Source organism: Fusarium coffeatum (genome assembly GCF_003316985.1).
Source record: "Fusarium coffeatum strain FIESC_28 chromosome Unknown BRIP53273_contig_41, whole genome shotgun sequence".
NCBI classification, from domain to species: domain Eukaryota; kingdom Fungi; phylum Ascomycota; class Sordariomycetes; order Hypocreales; family Nectriaceae; genus Fusarium; species Fusarium coffeatum.
Genome location: NW_022157838.1, coordinates 18,885 through 38,507, shown reverse-complemented (window position 1 = coordinate 38,507; position 19,623 = coordinate 18,885). Strand labels below are relative to the sequence as shown.

General features: G+C 48.2%; 8 protein-coding genes across 8 annotated transcripts; 3 read left to right on the top strand and 5 right to left on the bottom strand.

The window, feature by feature from the left end:
* Positions 1–386: 386 nt before the first annotated feature.
* Positions 387–1,673, bottom strand: FIESC28_01782 (uncharacterized protein; the record flags this gene model as incomplete). The annotated part of the gene is made up of 1 exon (XM_031155932.1): positions 387–1,673. One exon carries the CDS (start codon positions 1,671–1,673, stop codon positions 387–389), a length of 1,287 nt encoding a protein of 428 aa, XP_031019936.1.
* Positions 1,674–2,235: 562 nt separating this feature from the next.
* On the bottom strand, positions 2,236–2,766 carry FIESC28_01781 (uncharacterized protein; the record flags this gene model as incomplete). The annotated part of the gene is made up of 2 exons (XM_031155931.1): positions 2,236–2,545; positions 2,660–2,766. The coding sequence occupies 2 exons, from the start codon at positions 2,764–2,766 to the stop codon at positions 2,236–2,238; spliced, it is 417 nt and encodes a 138-aa protein (XP_031019935.1).
* A 1,531-nt stretch (positions 2,767–4,297) lies between these two features.
* Positions 4,298–7,087, top strand: FIESC28_01780 (uncharacterized protein; the record flags this gene model as incomplete). The annotated part of the gene is made up of 1 exon (XM_031155930.1): positions 4,298–7,087. The coding sequence occupies one exon, from the start codon at positions 4,298–4,300 to the stop codon at positions 7,085–7,087; it is 2,790 nt and encodes a 929-aa protein (XP_031019934.1).
* A 66-nt stretch (positions 7,088–7,153) lies between these two features.
* On the bottom strand, positions 7,154–8,272 carry FIESC28_01779 (uncharacterized protein; the record flags this gene model as incomplete). The annotated part of the gene is made up of 1 exon (XM_031155929.1): positions 7,154–8,272. The coding sequence occupies one exon, from the start codon at positions 8,270–8,272 to the stop codon at positions 7,154–7,156; it is 1,119 nt and encodes a 372-aa protein (XP_031019933.1).
* A 1,024-nt stretch (positions 8,273–9,296) lies between these two features.
* Positions 9,297–11,069, bottom strand: FIESC28_01778 (uncharacterized protein; the record flags this gene model as incomplete). The annotated part of the gene is made up of 2 exons (XM_031155928.1): positions 9,297–9,567; positions 9,616–11,069. 2 exons carry the CDS (start codon positions 11,067–11,069, stop codon positions 9,297–9,299), a joined length of 1,725 nt encoding a protein of 574 aa, XP_031019932.1.
* Positions 11,070–11,713: 644 nt separating this feature from the next.
* FIESC28_01777 (uncharacterized protein) lies at positions 11,714–13,123 on the top strand (the record flags this gene model as incomplete). Its single annotated transcript, XM_031155927.1, has 4 exons — positions 11,714–12,017; positions 12,064–12,547; positions 12,595–12,897; positions 12,949–13,123. 4 exons carry the CDS (start codon positions 11,714–11,716, stop codon positions 13,121–13,123), a joined length of 1,266 nt encoding a protein of 421 aa, XP_031019931.1.
* A 621-nt stretch (positions 13,124–13,744) lies between these two features.
* FIESC28_01776 (uncharacterized protein) lies at positions 13,745–14,918 on the bottom strand (the record flags this gene model as incomplete). The annotated part of the gene is made up of 2 exons (XM_031155926.1): positions 13,745–13,825; positions 13,923–14,918. 2 exons carry the CDS (start codon positions 14,916–14,918, stop codon positions 13,745–13,747), a joined length of 1,077 nt encoding a protein of 358 aa, XP_031019930.1.
* Positions 14,919–15,514: 596 nt separating this feature from the next.
* FIESC28_01775 (uncharacterized protein) lies at positions 15,515–16,789 on the top strand (the record flags this gene model as incomplete). The annotated part of the gene is made up of 1 exon (XM_031155925.1): positions 15,515–16,789. The coding sequence occupies one exon, from the start codon at positions 15,515–15,517 to the stop codon at positions 16,787–16,789; it is 1,275 nt and encodes a 424-aa protein (XP_031019929.1).
* Positions 16,790–19,623: the final 2,834 nt, after the last annotated feature.

Below are 19,623 nucleotides of genomic sequence, written 5' to 3'. Positions count from 1 at the left end.
GTTAAGATTCAATAGATCCAAGTTTGATGATATCGATTCTACGTAGAGTTTGGCTGCCGGTGGCTGATTAAAGTAGTCATGGCGTTGTTTAGGTTGAGGGGAAAGATATCACGCGATAAAGGGTGAATACCAAGATGCCAGGCTGTTCGATACTCAGAGTAATTATTGGATGTGTGTTATCGTATTATTTTCTTGGTATGCGTGTACAATACTCATCGGTCCATCTATTCCACGCAATGCACTGACAATCCCAATTTTGCAAGTCGCACAAGCCAACATGGCCTCGTCAAAGCATAAGACGAAATAAACAAGTACCGTTATGTCCATCCACAAGCAGCCTCAACAATGCAATTGTTCCAAAACACCATACCCGCTTATCGTGTCAGCTAATCATCATCCTTCTGAAATCCCCTACGCGCTCCACCCATACGTTCTGCCAATCCCTTATGACCAGCTTGTTGATGCAACTTATTAACAAAACCTCGATCACCGCCACGTTCTCTAGCTTTATCATCTGCTTCTCTAGCAGCTTGTTCGCGCTCGTCGAGCTCTGCGAGACGCTTTTGGCGGTCGGTGTCGAGTTCTGTGGCGGCGGATTGCATGGCTGCTAGTTTGCGCTGGCGCTCTTCTTCTTTGGCTGCTTCGTCTTCTGGGTTGTTGCGTGGGCGGTTGGAGGGGTAGCTTCTTCTGTGGTCTCGACGGTCTCGGTGATCGCGAACGTCTCCCTTATCGCGATAGTCTCCGTTTCGTCTGTTGTCGTAGCGGTCTCCGTTGCGGTTGTCGCCGGTGCGTCTTTCCCGGGAGTCTCCATTTTGTCTGTCGCGAGAATCGCCGTTGGGTCTGTCGCCATCATGCTTGTCTCCGCTTCGTCTGTCTCCGTTTCGATCTTCGCGCCTGTCTCTGCTGTCGGAGCGTCTCTCACGCCCGCTGCTACCAGAACGTGTCTCACGTCTATCCCCCTCATCTGAATCGCGTCGTCGTCGTGAATGTCTCTCCCTGCTATCATCCCTCCGTCGTCTATGCCGATCCTCTCTCGAATCATCCCGTCGACGCGGACTTCGCGAACGTGAATAAGACCGTCTTCGTCTGTGATGTCTATCCTCCCCATCCGCACTTCGGTGACGATGTCTCCTCCTATGTCGATCCTCCTTCTTGCGTGACTTCTCATCCTTCTGTTCGATACCCGCCGAAGAGAGAATCTGGCGTCGCTTCGCAGGATCGTTCATCATAGCTTGTTGCTGTCGCATGATCGCCACGAGCGGATCATCTCGAATCTTGGCAGCTGTATCCCTCGCAGTATTCGCATTCTGCAACGCCATGAAACTCTCCGCGCCAGCATCCTTTTCCAGTTTCTTATGTTCCGTGCCTTTAATGAGGGTATCAATCCTTCGCTTTCCAAGTAAATAAGCCTCTGATTCTTCAGCGGTTCCGGTCTGGCCATCATTGGGACCCTGATACATCCATTCCACGCGATCGACGCGCTTTCTGCCGCCTGCGGCTTCGAGTTGGCGTTGGACTTCTTCTTGGGCGCGCTCTTCGCGGAGTTCGTTGATGCGCTGTTGGGTCTTTTTGCGCTCGGCGAGGGCTTTTTGTTCTTCTTCCCAGACTGCGCGCTGGTTGCGCTGCAGTGAGGGATGGAAGGATTTCTTCAAGTTGAGATCGCCGCCACCCATTTTGATGTGTTTTGTTTGGTGTTGTTGGAGAGAAGGTGACGGTGGGGTGGCGATGGGAGGTAGCCTGGCTGAAAGTCAGCCAAGAAAAGTCTTATCGCGCTTATCGCTATCGCTTATCGGTGGTAAGGTGACTAAATTATTTCAAGGTTTCTGTCACCTAGCGCTTAAAGTGTAAGCTGCAATTAGAGGACGGGTAAACGAGATTCAATTCCCAAGCTGGAACTTTGACACTTTTAGCTTTAACATGAACCTAGGCACAAGTCTTGTAGTCCCAGCGATTGAGCATTGGGTAAAACACACCACCAGTAATCGTGCCTCAAGCTCAGCCTTCGCCATGGCACTCAAGCTCATGCAGTAAACCAGACATGCAACGACCGAGTCGACTGTCCATATAATTAGTCCGTCGGGCAATCCAGTGGTCCCGTGGCATTGCACCGAAAAATGAGCGTTCCATGAGTTTTCCATTGTATTATACAGTTCATTCATGTCTATGATATCTCGAGAATCCCTCGCTCTCCAAGAAAACCACATATTCGTACAAATATCTCCTCTCCAAGCTCTTTTACCAACTAGCTCTCTTGACACCAGGCAAGTTTCCAGCCATAGCCTCCATTCGGAAGTTGTACTGCGCATCGTTAGTCCAGCCCATTCTCTCATATCCTTCCATGTCTCTCGAAGGTTTGGATCGTAGGGGCCTTACTCGTGTCATCTTAAAATCGCTCAAAACACCACGTCCCTGACCTCCCATAATACATCTGTTTCGAATTTGTGTAGGGCGAGTGTAGCAGTGCATCTGGGTCAATTGGAGTTGGGCTTCGGCTCGGACTCGGGGAGGGAGAGTTGTGTTTCGGATCATGTAGCGGAGGGCTTGTCTATTAATTCAATATCAGCGGCCGTTCTTCATTCGTCCTCGTGTTCAATTCTTCGGCGCTCGCTCGTCTTCGTCTTCCACCTCGCTGTGCTCGCTCGGAAAGAGTTTTGCGTACCGCTCAGTCTCATGGGCCTCAAAGACCTTGCGCTTGGTGTGGTCGCGCAGAGTGCGGACATTGACGAAACAGCCCAGATCGAGCTTCTTGGCGCGGAACATCGACATTTTGAAGGTCGTTAGCGGGGGTTGTCGATGATGAAGCTGGCGGGATGATGTTGCGATTGTCGAGAGCCAAATTCGAGATGGGTAGGTTTAGCCGGGGTGTAGCCGGTCGGGATGTTTAAGGTGTAGGGTGGGGGTTCATCAAGTCAACTCTTGGACTGAGATGGCCCAGTAATGCAACGAATTTGTCAGTAATTATTATGCTTCGTAGCTGAGAATTACACTGTGAGATATTCGATATTTATTCCTTCTCTTGAGGCTGCTGGTGGTTTGTTGCATGGTTTGATTGGCTTGTCCGTACAAGATGGACAACTCCCCAGGTACCCATCAGCAGCCTTGATCCAAACCTACTGCTACTAAACCAATGTAATAAGTCCGTTATACCTTATCCAAACCGAATATTACTTTCTACCTACCTTTACTTATTGAAATAGCATGCCTGATCTTCAGCGAAGTAGCTACAGTATACACTCTCAAATCATGTACGATTCTCTTCGCTTATAGGTACGACGAGACAATTTGTAGGTCGTGGGTTCGAGTTTACCCAATGATCTAACAATCTTCTTTTTGTTATTCCTGGCACATTGTTCTTGGCACCTCTCCATCATAAACAACAAAACGATGATATCATCCAATTCTCTTCTTCTTTTTAAGCATGGAATAGCCATCGCACTTCCTACATTGACTTGGTTCATTGACTCAAGAGCTAAATTCGAGATGGGTGGGGTGTAACCAGTCGGGAGGTTTTAGAGTGTAGGGTGGGGAGTCATCAAGTTAACTCTTGGATTGAGATACCACGCACCTATCGTCAACCTTCGACTGAACTTAATATTACTTTCTCATGCCTTTAAATACTGAAATAATGTGCATGGTGTTCAGCGGAGTAGCTAAACACTTAAATCTTTGTACCACGATTTGCTCCTTAACAGGAGCCTTCGCTTTTGAAGTATGTATGCAGGTCGTAGGTTCGAACTTGCCCACTAATACAATGATTCCTTTTTGTCATTTTTGAGCACCACACTTTTGACACCTCTCCATCAGAAGTAACAAAATGTTGGTGTTATCCGAATAATTTGTTTCCTTTTTGCGATCCGTCGCATCACTGCATCGACACAAACCATTGACGACTAAATCTGCTCTACCTCATTTAGCCCGAGATGATCTAGGCCTCTGAGTGTCAGAGGAATTGATCCCGGGGGGCATAAGAGACAAAATAACTTCGTCATTTTAGATTAGTTTAGAAAGGCACTTAGGCTGCTTTATTTCTGTAGCCTGAGCCTTAGAGGACAATTCTTCTGACATCCACCTGGTAGGGTACGCAATTGACGCCTCACTAACAATGACCCAAAACGTCCAGGATATGCAGCCAGGAATGCTGATCCGATATCCCGCCTGACGCCTCTTTCCTCTTTCTTGGCCTGCAGTACGATTATCTAACATCAGCGGCTGCACAACTCAACCCATCTCTCAATATTTCTCTCATCAACCAACACCTCCCACCTCATGTATCACCACATCTGAGGTCATTGACATCATGGATCCCAGCAGGGAAAACCTCCTCAACAGAGCAGATCGCTCGTCTATTGACGGCAGTGACGCTGAATCCGATATTGACGCGACTGATTATCTCCCCAAGAATACTACCACCAATCAATCCCGGGTTCGACCAGCTGGACTCCTTCGACGATGGCGCACCAGGAAATGCTGTTTGATCATCGTCGGAACTGCAATAGTAATTTGGATTCTCATCTCAGCAATCGGAGCATTCGCATGGAACAAGATCAAAACGCCTCCCGTTGACGGACAATCACCGCCATGGTATCCCAGTCCCAAAGGCGGTACTTCCAAAAACTGGGAGAAGAGCTATGAATTGGCCGCCAAGTTAGTCGGCAAGATGACACTCGCGGAAAAAGTCAACATCACTACCGGAACAGGCTGGAGTATGGGTTTAGCAGTCGGTACTACTGGCGCTGCAACGAATGTCGGGTTTCCAGCTTTGGCCCTGCAGGATGGACCGCTCGGAATTCGCTTTGCGGATAATGCGACGGCTTGGCCTGCGGGGATTACAGTGGGTGCTACGTTTAACAGAAAACTCATGTATGAGCGAGGTCATGCTCATGGGAAAGAAGCAAAAGGGAAGGGCGTCAATGTCATTCTCGGCCCAGCGATCGGCCCTCTTGGAAGAGCCCCCGCCGGCGGACGCAATTGGGAGGGATTTGGACCTGATCCTTATTTACAGGGCATCGCAGGCGCTGAGACGATACGTGGGATACAAGATGCTGGCGTCATGGCGACGATCAAGCACTTCATCGGCAATGAACAAGAGCATTTCCGACAAGCCTGGGAATGGGGTCTTCCGAATGCTATTTCTTCCAACATTGACGACCGAACGCTTCATGAGATTTACGGATGGCCGTTTCAGAATGCTGTCAAGGCTGGTGTTGCGAGTGTGATGTGCTCGTATAACATGGTCAACAACTCCTACGCGTGTCAGAACTCGAAGCTTTTGAATGGAATTCTTAAAGATGAGATGGGATTCCAGGGGTTTGTCATGTCGGATTGGTTGGCGCAACGGTCTGGTGTTGCGAGTGCTCTTGCAGGATTGGATATGAGTATGCCCGGCGATGGACTTAAATGGCAGGACGGTGACTCTCTTTGGGGACCGCGTTTGACACAAGCTGTTCTTAATGGGTCTTTACCTGTTGATCGACTGAATGACATGGCGCTGCGAATCGTTGCGTCGTTCTATCAATTGGGCCAGGATAAGGATGATAACAAGGGACCGAACTTTTCGTCGTGGACGTATGAGGAAAAGGGAGTCCTTGCACCAGGGAGTCCGTCGCCTCAAGAGGAAATAGTCGTCAACCAGTATGTGGATGTACAGGAGGATCATGCTGAGTTGGCGAGGCAGATTGCCATCGAGGGAACTGTTGTACTCAAGAACGAGGGCGTTCTTCCCTTGAGTCGGAAGGGAAAGCTAGCCAATTCTGAGTCGAAGAAAGATGGAAAGATCAAGATTGGTATCTTTGGCGAAGACGCTGGTCCTGGACACGGTCCCAATTACTGCCCTGACCAAGGCTGCAACGACGGTACACTGGGTTCAGGCTGGGGCAGTGGTGCAGCTGACTTTCCCTTCCTCGTCGCTCCAATCGAAGCTCTACGAAAAGAATTCAAGAATGACAAAGTCGACATCAGCGAGTTCCTCTCCAACAAGATCGACAACACAAAGAAGATCACGCAGCAGGATGTGTGCCTAGTCTTTGCCAACTCCGACGCAGGAGAGGGCTATCTCTCATGGAACAGCGTCCGCGGAGACCGCAACGACTTGTTCCTTCAGAAAGGCGGCGACGCGCTCATCTCAAACGTCGCCAATCACTGCGGCGGACCTACAATCGTTGTTATTCACGCTGTTGGACCCGTTGTTATGGAGAGTTGGATTAATCACCCGCGCATCAAAGCTGTACTCATGGCGAACCTTCCCGGTGAAGAAAGCGGCAATGGGATCGCTAGTATTCTCTTTGGCGATGAGAGTCCAAGTGGAAAATTGCCGTATACGATTGGTAAGGCTCTTGCAGATTATGGCCCTGGCGGACAGGTTTTGTACCTGCCGAACGGTGTTATTCCACAGCAGGATTTTAACGAGGGTTTGTATATCGATTATCGCCATTTTGACAAGAATGGTGTTGATGTACGGTATGAGTTTGGGTATGGATTGAGTTATACTACTTTTGAGTATAAGGATTTGAAGATTGATGTCAAAGGGGACGTGTCGCAACTTCCAGCATCGCGCGGTGCTTTGAGTGCCAAACCACCGAAGTTGGATGATAAGATTCCTGATGTTGAGGAAGGTCTTTGGCCTAAGAATATTCGACGGTTGAAGAAGTGGATTTATCCTTACATTGAGTCTGCAGACGATATCAAGAAGGGCGATTATCCCTACCCAGAAGGCTACGACACACCTCAAACACCTTCTGCAGCGGGAGGCGAAGAAGGCGGTAACCCAGACTTGTGGAAGACGGTCGTCACGGTCTCTGTCGTGGTAACCAACACCGGTTCAGTCAAGGGCAAAGCTGTACCTCAGTTGTACCTCTCATACCCTGAGTCCAAGGTCGACCATCCTGTCCGTGTACTACGCGGGTTTGAGAAAGTTTCTCTCAAGAAGGGTGAGAGCAAGAAGGTCAAGTTTGAGCTTACGAGGAGGGATTTGAGTTATTGGGATGTCGAAGAGCAGAATTGGAGGGTTGAGGATGGGGAGTACGTTATTGCTGTTGGTGATAGTTCGAGGGATTTGAAGTTGACTGGAACATTCAAGGCTGGTGGTTAGATACAGACGTCAAATGCAGAATGAATTGGATTCCTTAATTGACTTCTTTGAACGGAAAGCATGTGTCTAGTTATACGCCCTCAAAAACTCAACCAAAGCCATCATGGCCATAGCCTGTCCGTAAGGCATACTCGTCCTAGGAATATCCTTATAATGCTGCAAATCACTACCCATCCCCGTTCCAAAAGAAGTATTCAACAGTTCTCCCTCAGGACTAATGTTCTCAATCACAGCCTTGATCGCCTTGACTGCTACATCAGAGTACTCCTTGCTAATATATCTCTTTCGCTCAGCCTTGAGAATTCCATAGGCGAAACCCGCTGTTGCGCTGGCTTCTACGTATGATCCTTCGTCTTCGGGGACGTCGAGAAGTGTACGCCACAGACCGTTCTCGCATTGTGTTTTGGCAAGCGCGGCGACTTGTGCGTCGAGAGTTGAGATGAGATGCGATCCGATGGGGTCGGAGTCGTTAAGGCCGATAAGTTCGAGGAATTCAGGAATGACGATGGTGACCCAGCTGTTTCCTCTCGCCCAGCGCGCATCAGCGAAATTGTGACCGCCCTCCTTGAACGTCCACCCATGGAAGAACAATCCGGTCTTGGTATCGAAGAGATACTGGATATGCAGCAAAAACTGCTTTTTGGCTTCGGCGACGTACTCTGGTCTGTTAAGCACCAGTCCAATCTTGGCCAGCGGCATAACGGTCATCATGAGCGTATCATCCCAAAGCTGCTGCTCGTTGACTTCCAGGTAGGTAATATGTTGAAAACCACCATATTTCGTTCTTGGAAGTTCATGCATAGCCCACTCAGCCCAAGCATCCAACCAAGGCAAATAAGTAGGGTTACCCGTCTTTTCATAAACGTACGCCAGAGTCAAGAATACGGCCATGGTGTTGATGTTCTTTCCCTTGTGACCCTCTGCGAAGCGCTTCTGGAACCAATCCTCTATGATCTTGAGCCATTGGTCATCGCCGGTCATTTCGTAGTACTTCCATATTCCGTAGAGACCGACGCCGTGGGTCCATTCCCAGTCGTTCCAGCCTTTTGTGTCGATGATTTCGCCGGAGGGAATTGTCATTAGGAATTCGCCGGTTGTGTCTTTGATGTTGACTAGTTCGTGGATTAGGTGTTGGATTTGGGAGTGGATGTCTTTTGACGCGATGGAGTGGACGTGGGTAGGCATGATGGGCGGTTGTGAGGTGTTACCCTGCTAAGAATACAGTAAGGGTAGTTGTGAAGGTGTCGTGGTGTTTGAGGTTGGATGAGGGAGGGGCAGGAGGTTATTTAGCTTGTAAAGGACCGGGGATTTTACATCTTTTACCGATATTCTTTTTCTTGGCGTGTCATCTCGGTCCGAAGTATACCGATGGACCGAGTAAAGGGTCTTTTCTCCTCTTTCGCATCGTGAAAGGATGTCATTCGAGTTCATGAGGGGGGTGGTCTTCTCTCCGCACTCATGGCTGTGGGGGTGGGGTTGAAGACTTGAAGCTTGAATGGGGGTGGGGACGAGCCGAGCTGGTGACAATGAACCATGACACTATTGGAGCGGATTGACACAGAAAATGGCTTCCTTCAGCTGTGACAGTGGAATTCATGTTGTCGTACAAGTGAGAGGCTGATGCTGTGCAGTGTAAAGGCCTTTGTTAAGGGCGTCAAGAGGACGACCTGAAGCATCGCCGAAGAATAGCGGAATTAGCGCATCTGTTGGAGCTTCAGTGAACGAACCCCACTACCTTAATCCCCCACCCCGCTAACAACTGTCACCCGCCTGCGGGGAATACTTTCTTCTTTCGTTAGGCCTGCTTGTGATTGCGACACTTCTTCTCTCCATTCTTTTAGGTATAACTTGTGGGTAAGTCTGGTGCGGAGTGTTATGTTGCAAACACCTCCATGTTTGATCTGTCTAGTTTAGAGTCAAACCCAGGTTGTTGGGAACGGCACAGGCTGATACTACATCGGAGGATTAATTTGGCAGTCGTTGGTAATAAGCCATGCAGACTGAGTCGTTTGTAGATCATGTAGACAAGGCGATGGAAATCTCCTGGTAAAGGTCCTATGGAAGAAGACGGTCGTTCCATCTTATACATCGTTGAGAAGACATCGGCACTACTACAGCTCCAGACCCGATGTCTGCTGACGACCAAGTTCCCAACCAATATACTTGCATTAAGCTATGTACACATCTGTGTTTCATTCCGGCACCTAATCTACTTCGCCGATCCACCGGTGTTTCTGTGCACTATCCGTTGAGGCGGTAAATCACGACCAAGTTCATCATGAGTAGCATCCCATTCCGCAACCTCATTGTTGGGCACACGCAGGAGACGGTGCGTATTGGCACCATTATCATCAACCGAAATGACCTGAGACCGAATACTGTAACCTCTCAATCGTGGAATGAGCTTCATCCAGAGGTAGTAGTAAAGACCGCAGACACCCATGATGGCAATTCCGACAATCATGTAAGTGCACCAAAGGCTGCGATTCGTTAGCATCGGCAAGATCTGAAGGGAGTAGAGTACTTACAAACTGACTGTTCCACCATAGATACCATCCACGGGAGGAATCCAGGGCATGACAAGTAGGTACGCTTGGCATAAGAGGTACAGAATGACAAGAGCATACCACGCTCGGAAGTCAGAAGGTGGTGTACCGGATCTAGCTCTTCTACGACGAATGAGTAGAAGGCCGACACCCATCGCAAAATAGAACATGGCCTCGGGATACGTCTTCAGCGAAACAACAAACTGGAACGCATCACCAGCCGGAGGCGCAACGATCATCAAAAAGGTAAACGCCCACTTCAAAAGATACGGCCCAACAGGTGTACCGAAGGGCTTAGTCGATACCCAAAACTCCGTCCAAGGCAGAACACCCTGTCGCGCAATCTCACGGATCTGACGAGATTGACTAACGAGGACGGCGAGGAGATTGCCGAATGAACTAAGCAGAACACAAAAGTTGAGGGCGGATTCAGCTGAGGATCCGAATGCTGTGCGGAAGAAGACTGCTGCAGCGAGTTCGCTTGATTCGAGGAATATGTCCTTTGGTACAGCGGCGAAGTAAGCGATGTTGCAGAGAAAGTAGAGAACGAAGACGATGAGAAGAGAGGCGCTTGCGTTGCGTTTGAGAGTTGGGATGGGATTCTTGATCTCGTTTGCCATGTTGAACGCATTCTGCCAACCTGAGAATGCGAAACTGATGTTCACCATTGCTTGCGACAGATTGTATCCGCTTGAGGTAGTCCCTTCAAAGCCATGGCGATAGTTGAGACTCGGGTCTGGAATACTACCAAAGTTACCTCCAAGAATGACAAGACCCGAGATCGAGATGAAGACCAGCAAAATAAGCTTCAGAGCGCCAAATACGTTGATGGCGTAGAGAGAGTACCGGTTATGCGCGATGACAGTTATAACAGCCAATGTATAAGCCGCGATAGCCACACCCTTCAATTCCCAAGGATCCGGCGCGCGTCCGACGATGCGCCAGAGATAATTCGACAGAACGATAGCATTACTGCTACTGAACGACAACAGAACACTCTGCACCGCAAAAGCAACAGGAAAGAAATGCTTCGGTCTCGGAAAACCCTGCTCCAACCATACAACCTCTGAACCACTGCGATTAGGAAAGTAACTGGTGAACTCCATATGCACAGCCAACCCAGCGACGGCTAGGATAAAGCCAATGACCCAGTATACAAGCGCCAGTCCCACAGAGCCTGTGAGACGAAGAATTGTCGCTGGTGTAGAGAAGATACCCGTGCCGACCATGTGATTTAGGTTGAGGAAGATGATGGTTAACCAGTTAACATGGTATCCCAGCGGAGAGCGCGTTTCGACGGGTGCGCCGACGGCTTCTTGGTAGCCTGACGTTCCATTACCTGCTGTCTGACGGACGTAAGTCAAGTTGTTGTCGTGGATGATGGACGATGACTCTGAGGCTTCGCCTGAGGAGTCTTGTTGAGAGGGTTGGCCCATGGTTGAAGAGGAGGTGGTGGTGGGTGAATGAACTGAGGAATATCTTGGGACCTTTTATCATAAACTCGTATCCTTTGCCAAGAGTAAGATTATTGATTGAGTGCTTGGAAAATGCATAATTTGGTGTATTCAGGGTCGTTAAGCACACCATAGTTCGATTGACATTCTGTTTAGGTGATGAGTGGGTGCAGTACGTGATAACTGCCAAGGTCGCGCCATCACCCTCCGTAATACTACTCACTATTCAATTCAACTAGCAGGCCAGACTACCTTCCTATTTCTTTCATCCATTTATTTGCTTGGCCGTTGGCTGTTGTTTAATCGGACCGTTATAATTCGTCGGGTGGATGGCGTGCTTACAACCTAGTGTTGTCGTGATGCAGGGCCAAGTTGCACCGCAGTCACTTAAATTTCATCATCACTTGGCGATCATCCTTTGGTTACATCAGTATACTTCTTAAGACTACTTTCGTCTGAGGGGTAATTATTGCGTTAGTAAATCCTGAATGGTGTAATTATGAGATTCTCTAAACTGTCTATATTATATAGAGTAGTAGGGGGATAGCTATAGTAGTATTATCTTGTGACCAAGAATAAAGCTATTAACTGGCCACGATAAGAACCCCATACACCAATTATAAACCATGGCCACTGTAACTGTCAATCCTCCTGCCTCAGGAGTAACCTTTGGTACGACACCAGCTGCTCAACCTCCGCCTGGACAGCCGGACATCTCCTACCATCCAGACTGGGACAAGTACCAAGCCCGCGTAGCTCGCCGGACTCAGACAGAGACTCTTACCAAAGAACTTCCAGAAGGGTTTCCCCAAGAGCTCAAGGGTGACTTGGTTTGGGATGGAGATAGTGTCGCTGAGAAGTATAACTGGACATACACTTTCTCAAATGAGCAGCTTGATGAGATTGACAAGGCCCTTGCACACTTCAAATGTAAGTTCTTTCCATCCCATCATCAGATTTTGTACTGACATTATAGCTCTCAACATTGCAAAGGGTTACATCTCCCAAGAAACATTCCCTCTCCCAACCCTCCACTCCGAACTCCGCCGTCTCTCCCACGAACTACACTTCGGCCACGGCTTCTTCGTCCTCCGCGGCCTAAACCCCGATCGCTATACGCGCGAAGAAAACATCATCATCTACGCCGGCGTGTCCTCCCACATCGGGTCTATCCGCGGTCGCCAAGATGCATACTTTGAAGGAAAGCGCGCCGATGTAGTCATGGGCCACATCAAGAATGTCTCCTCTACTGGCAAAGTCAAAGTCGGAAGTCCGGCCTACACGGCTGATAAGCAGGTCTTCCACACTGACTCAGGCAATATTGTATCGTTGTTTGCTCTTGATACAGCTGCTGAGGGAGGAGCTAGTCGTTTGGCTAGTACGTGGCGTGTGTATAATCATATCGCAGCTACTCGACCAGATCTCATTCACACTCTGAGCGCAAACTGGGAAGCAGAGCTGTACGTCTCCCTCACCATACTTAGATTATTCCTACTAACGAATCCAGCTTCACAAAAACTGTCAACGACACAGACAAAATCTCCAGTCGCCCATTAATCTACCACCAGTCGAACCCAGAGCGAATCCTCCTCCAGTACGCCCGTCGCTACTACGTTGGCTTCGGCTCCCTCCCGCGCGGAAACCATCTCGCACCTATATCGGAAGCACAAGCCGAAGCACTAGATACCTTGCACTTCCTGGGTGAAAGGTTCAGTGTTAGCACGGACTTTCAAAAGGGTGATATGCAGTATGTTAATAACTTGGCTATCTTCCATGCGAGGGATGGGTTTAGGGATAGTGAGGAGAAGCAGTAAGTTAGCCTTTTATTGGCGTGGGGAGTGAGTGACTAACAAAGGTACAGACGACATTTGCTGAGGCTGTGGTTGAGGGATCCGGAGAATGCGTGGGAGACTCCCGATGGTCTTAAGGAAAGATGGGAGAGAGTTTATGGGGGTGTTGATCCTGAGTTGCAGACTTTTCCAATCGAGCCTCATAGTAGGAGTGAGAGCACGCCGGCGGCCAAGTCGGGGGTATGATACGATAAAGTCCAATGCTTGGGACAAAAGGCAGTAAGAGAAGTTACAATAATTAACCAAATATTCCTTCCAACCCATACCATACACTACCTTTGCAATTAACACAATCTCGATAGCTCTGGTGATCCTGTGCGGATATCAAACCCATTCCTGATTGATCAGATCTACCCGAGTAGGTTCCCAACCATTGACATATGCCTACTCTTTGCCAATACGTGATGTTTTTAATCTTGTTTGGAACAATGAGCATTCCCCAAAATACGTTTTCTACCGTCGGCCCAAGCCTTAGAACGCATAACCCTTTGCTTTGAAACTCTTTAAGGACGCGTGCCGATCTCTTATAATGCCCTGCACGGACAGCAGCCTCATCTGTATAGAATTGGGTGTCGCAAACCTGTGCGGGAGCTATTGAGGCATCTCCTAACGAGGGGTCATCGGTATATAAAGAATCCATGTGGAGCTCGAGAAAGCCCAGTACTGTCGTCGCATCATGTAAAGCCTTGAACCCACAAACGACGCCTTGGAAGTATCCGAAAGTCATTCCATCCACAACTCTAGTTGATATTTTCACAGTATAGTCGTCAGTGGGCCCCATTATGTCGATGAATTCATAACCTCTTATCACATCGCAACGGTCTTGCCACGGACGCCAGGCTTTCCCAAGTGGAGCGGGCTGGGTGAAAACATGAAGCTGAGACCTGACTGGATTTTGTAAGTTTAATGCGGCCCCTAGTCCATCCTCAAGTAGTTCCAATGTTTCCTGTGAACCGTTTTGAGGCAAGTCGTTTTGCTGACCGACCTTGATGTCGAAGATCTGCATGATCCCATAGATTCTATCCTTGGATCGACTTGCCTTCCTGTGACGCGCGGCAAAGTACGCGCCCATCTCTTGGAATACGAAGCATTGACGGAAGCCAAGTCTCTCAATATGACTGATGGTATCCTTGATTAAGGCATGAACATCTTGGTACCCTTCCATAAGGTGCAGTTGCGAGGATAGGTAGTTGAAGATAGAGTAACTGGTTTCCATCAAGTCTACCATTCCTATAACCTCTCCTCGATGATCCTTTACAATTTCCCCATTGTTGCAAAGGAATACGGATTGATCTCGGCTTATGAATGTTTCCTGCAGAGTCCAGAGGGAAGTGAACCATGGATCCTCAATCATGGTCGTTGTAGATGCCAGAAGCATCTCAGAGTATCCGATCATCATGTGTTTAGCGATATCATCCCCGTCTGTGCCTGGAGAGGTCATGTTCATATACACGCTTGTAAAAGGAGAGCGCATCGACAGGAAGTCGCAAATGCCAATCTTGGCAAAAATAGGGCTGGTAGACGCCAGCCATATTGCGCAGCGTTGTGCGCCGTTGAATATGGTAAATTGGCGGCTCACTTCGGCGTGCTTGATGTCTTCATCCTCCTGGTCGATACAAGCAACATCAAGCCAAACAAACTTGACCTTTGGTTGCTTCCTATCTCCAGAGTCCCCATTCGCAGCGGCTATGATTGCATTTTGAAACTCGTCAACAGTAAAGTGTTGAGGGTCGACCCTTGGAATTTTCCATGGAACATTTCTTATGTTCAGGGCTTCAACAGACTCTTGAACACCCTCCTTGAGACGCCATCTTCCCCAGGTATAAGATAAAGCGACGTATTTCGGTTTGTAGACTCCCCTGTAACGATTACCCTGCTTCCATGGATAGGAAGTCCAGCTTTCCACATGCAGTAATCTCCGTGGCCAGGAGCATGAATCGTCAAAAACGTCCTCCTCTTCCCAAGACATCTGTTGCCCCATCTTTGTCGTCAAGATCTAGGCTCGGTTATCTCAATAAAAATCCGGTTGCGAAAGGATTTTGGGAAAAGAGGCAAATGATACGGTATAAGATCATGAGAATAAAAGGCCACCCGGCTGACTCGATGAACAAAACCAGGCGCGAAGACAGCAGGCGAGTCAAGATGTGAAGCGCAGGCTAAGGCAGGATCCTTCTGGGGGCGTGGTTCTGCCTTGTGAGCCCAGAGGCAGGTCTATAAAACAAGAGCAGAGCATATACGACGTGTAAGCTTTGGTGGGAAAACAAGGATTGGTGAGCAAGGCTCATAAGGGCCTTGGCAGTGCACCAGGCCAAGCCTTAAATACATGGCTTATTGGCATGTCATCTTTTAAATGGCGGAGGCTGTGCTGACAGAAGCTGAAAAAGCCCCAACTTGAGAGTCTTTCTGCGCAAATGCTTCCAAATACAAGAGGCTGTGCTTGAAAGCTGGTTTTACTACAATACATAACGCAGAGATGCTAGAAAAGGCGCTATTGCCTGCATTACCAGACGTACATAGATTCAATCTCTTTCTTTCTACGTTATACCTAAATTTGAGCAATTATCCTTACCATATCAAATGGCAGCGATAATCGCTGCGGTCGGTTCGGTTATTGGCTATGTTGGCGCTGAAGTTGCCGAGGAGTCTCTTTTCGAGCGCATCCTCTGGCCACAGCGCTTTTACAATGTTTTGGACTTTACCACGGCGGTCAAGCTTACGATACTGACGCCCATGGGCGGACCATTACACCGCGCTGCGATAGGTGTACTTGACCACTTTCGTCAGCACGGTCTTTATAGTGGCCGCGCTGTTGGTACCATGCTGGGTACTGCATTCTTTCCTGACCGAGGTGTGGCTTATTCACACCACAACACAGCCACAGAAAAGGAGAGAAACATCCAAAAGCAGTCTCGTAACTGCATTTGGGTGGAGGTGCTCAGGCATATCAAGCCAGGTACGCAAGCATCCACAACAGTATCCAGAAATGCGGCAACGCCAGGCATCGAAGCACAGGTTATGCGCAAGGTCAAACGTTCAGTACACCCTGTGTTCCGACTGCGGCTTGAAGTCATAGCAGTGGATGCGCTACCTCAGATGGCAACCGTGATAAAGGAGAACCATTTCACTATTTGGATGATGCTCGGTGTGCTGCTGAGCGAGCTGGTTAGCGTCGGTGTTGCCGTTGCTGTTGGTGCGATAGGGCGCTACTATGTTTTCACAGCACTGCTTGGAATTCCGATAGTCTTCAAGCTGCTCGCTATTGCAGTATCGGTACAGAGGGAAGACTTCCAGCTGGATCATCTACTACCGAAAACATTCGACCCAACACCTGCGATCGGCCAACTCCCACCTGAGCCGACACCTCCTGCAGAATCTCAGCTTCAGTTCTTCGAGCTCCTGGACCCCAAAACTGGTATCTCTCTTATTGAAACCTCCCATCCGGATATTCTACACACCTTCACGCGTCATTACGGCCATCCGCTGCGCGCCACCTCGCTCGATCGCACCATGGAAATATTCAACATTGTCATTGTCTATGTGTTCGCACTCAAGTTCCCAGCTGAGCTTATAGCGCTGGCCTGGGCGCCTGAGGTCGTCCAGTGGATGTGGCTCGCTTATCAGGTGTATGCTGTTTCAGCCATGCATCTCGCACGTCTTGTCGGGTGGACAGGCTGCGGACGTACCGAAGGATTGCTTGCAAAGGTGCTGCAAGACAACGGAATTGCATATCTTGCGTCCGGAAACGGCGCTTCTGTTGTGCGCGCAGTGTTGGACGTCGAGGTATTTGCTGGTGTCGCAGAGGCTGAAGCCAGAAGACAAGAAATCTTGAGTGAGAGTCTGCGCCTAAAGTAGGTGTTACTGATAAAAGTTTCTTGTATCCTTGCAGCAAGTCATGCGGCAGTGCAACATCCATAAATAGCGGGCTTGTGCTTTCTTCGTACTCAGGATCAGTTTTGTGCCACCAAGTGTTGACATGAGCGATATGATTGTTTGAGTGTCAGATGAAGACAGCTTGCTAGAAGCAGTGTTGGCAGTATGTCGTGGTATTAGTACAGTTGAGATACCAATGCCAATGCTTTAATCACCCGTGATTAAGGGCAAACAATAAAGTCTGTACTCTCTTCACACCTGACGGCTACGGTTACAACATTCAACAACTGACTATTAGAGAAGTAATGTGAGTATTTGTCGCGATACAGCGGGCAATCACTATGAGTCACGCAGTCTGTGATTATGATTTCGAACTTTACGTCAGTGTCACCATGTTCGCCTGGTGATTGCTCGAAGTCAGTCCCGTCTATAAGACACTGATCAGCTCCATCAAACTACAAACCACAACAACCAAAGCGGATTATATCCTACAACAATCAACAGTATCTCTAAATATACAGAACCTCAACAATGTCCGAAACAAAGCCCAAACGCACAACCCAACTCCGAGATGACCATACCCACTGGATTTGCGGGAGGGTACTCGCAGACGGATCAAGGTGCCAGAGAAAGATGGAATTGAAAGACGCGGTATGCTCTTCTTGTGGCAAGTCGCGGGGGAGAACCTGCAATGCTGTTACTGAATAAGGTGAAGTCCTAGGGTCTTGGATTGACGCCGAGGATGGAAAGGATGTGTGGCTTTATTTGGTTACTTCTAATGGCAATAAATAGATGCTGAGAGCTGGGAATGGGTAGTGACTAGTAGGTCCATGGATGCATCCGATTTTAGTGAGCAAGAATGGCAGCAGATGGTAGATAGATTCAGTGCAGTCAGTTGCCAAGTTACCAACTGCTATGTTGTGACGGGATTGACGTTTATCACCCATCAATTCATCTTGTGTTCCCTGGAGTGCCACGTAAAACGACCGTGAGTAATATTCCTTGTCTTATCTGAGCCGAGAATTTCAATTTAGTAATGACCATACACGTGAACATCGTCTATAAAACATTTACCATCCATTCGCTTCTCCTTGTCCACACTAAACATACCACAGACGCAACAGTACCATATATTATAGCAACGAGGACAATCTACATCTTACACTATTATCATCATGTCCAAAGAAGTTCGCGAAACGAGAATACAAGTTCCCCCTAGCCCCACCAAATGGCAGTGCAATAGAGTGGTAATCGGACTCCCCTGTCTGGCGATAATGCCAATTGAAGTGAACGAATGCCACGACTGTGGCTTGGAGCGTGGAGACGAGGCTATTGAGCTTGACTGACAGAGAATGCTATGAGAGAGTGGGAAAAGAAAAGTAGTTTTGTTATTCTTGTGCAATAGGACTGATTAACAAAGAATAAGGATGGAATAAATGGGCAGTGGGGATACATACTGGCAAACAGATAACAGTTCTGTTTCGTGATTATGTGTAAACAATGTCTATAAAACACTCGCTATCCAGTCGCTTTTCCTTTCTAACATCATACCTGTATGCTATAAAAAGACAAATATCTACAAACTTAGATCTATATTGTTCAGGATCATCATCATGTCCGAACCAGTTGTGGCCGAACCAGCTCACGAAGAGAGAACTGAACCTCGCCCAGATCACACCAAGTGGAAGTGCCAAAGGGAAGTCCTAACTGGACTCAAATGTCCGGCAGTAATGCCAATGGAAGTGCCCGAATGCAGCAACTGCAACAAGCAACGTGGTGAAGGATGTGTTGCTCTCAATAACAGCGAGGACGTTCTGGGGAAGTGTCTTGGTTTTGATGAAGTGGTGGGAAAGGAAAAGTGGTTTTATTATTGCTTTGCACAATTGGACTCAGAAAGCAACTTCAAATATGTGGATAGATGGGCTATTGAGATAGGTACTGATAAATAAATGAAGAGCGGCTAAACTGATGTTTATCTGGTTGACATTACCTGTCAGGTCGTTGATGGCACAAATGAGATACGTCCGTTGTAGAGTCGTGAATAGCACAGATAGGTACCTGGTGCATACACTCGCTAGTGAGGTCTGAAGAAGTATAGACTAGTACAGAGTAGATGAGCTGTCGGTGATTGGATGCGATATCAAATCTTCTTGCAATCACCGACAGCTCACTTTTACCAGGTATATAAAGATATAAACCTAGCACTTAGACCGTGCCTCCATTCTACATGTCTGACTGCGACTCTAAACATTCTCAAACAACTCACAATATGCTACCTAAACTCAAAAGTATAGACCAACACCACGAAAAGCAGCAATGCCTGACGTTATCATCGCGATAGCCACCACACTCAAGCCAGAGCACTCGCACTGGCTCTGTAAAAAGATCATGAACCAAGAGACGCGCCAAAGATGCGACACTAAGCACTCCGTATCAACAGCAGTTTGTACTAGCTGTGGAAATGAGCGTGTAGCCGAGTCGGAGGCTCAAGATGACGAAGGAAACACACTGGGGGTTTTAATAGCTAATGACAGGGAAGTGGAGGTGTGGTATTATTTTTGATGCTTATTATGTCTCCTGTAGGGATATGGGTAGCATGATGGCGGATAAGGCTGCGCCGGAGAGTTAAAGAACTTGTTCAGGCGCACAGATAGACTCCAAGGCTAACAATCATAAAATACTACGTTCTTAACGTGCAAACTTTCAAAGGGATACTTGGAAGAACAAGGCTGAAGATTGCAGAATTTGAACCGTGTGCCACAGAACAAAGGTGATATCGTGAGTCACATCATAACGAATAGTATAAATACCTTCCT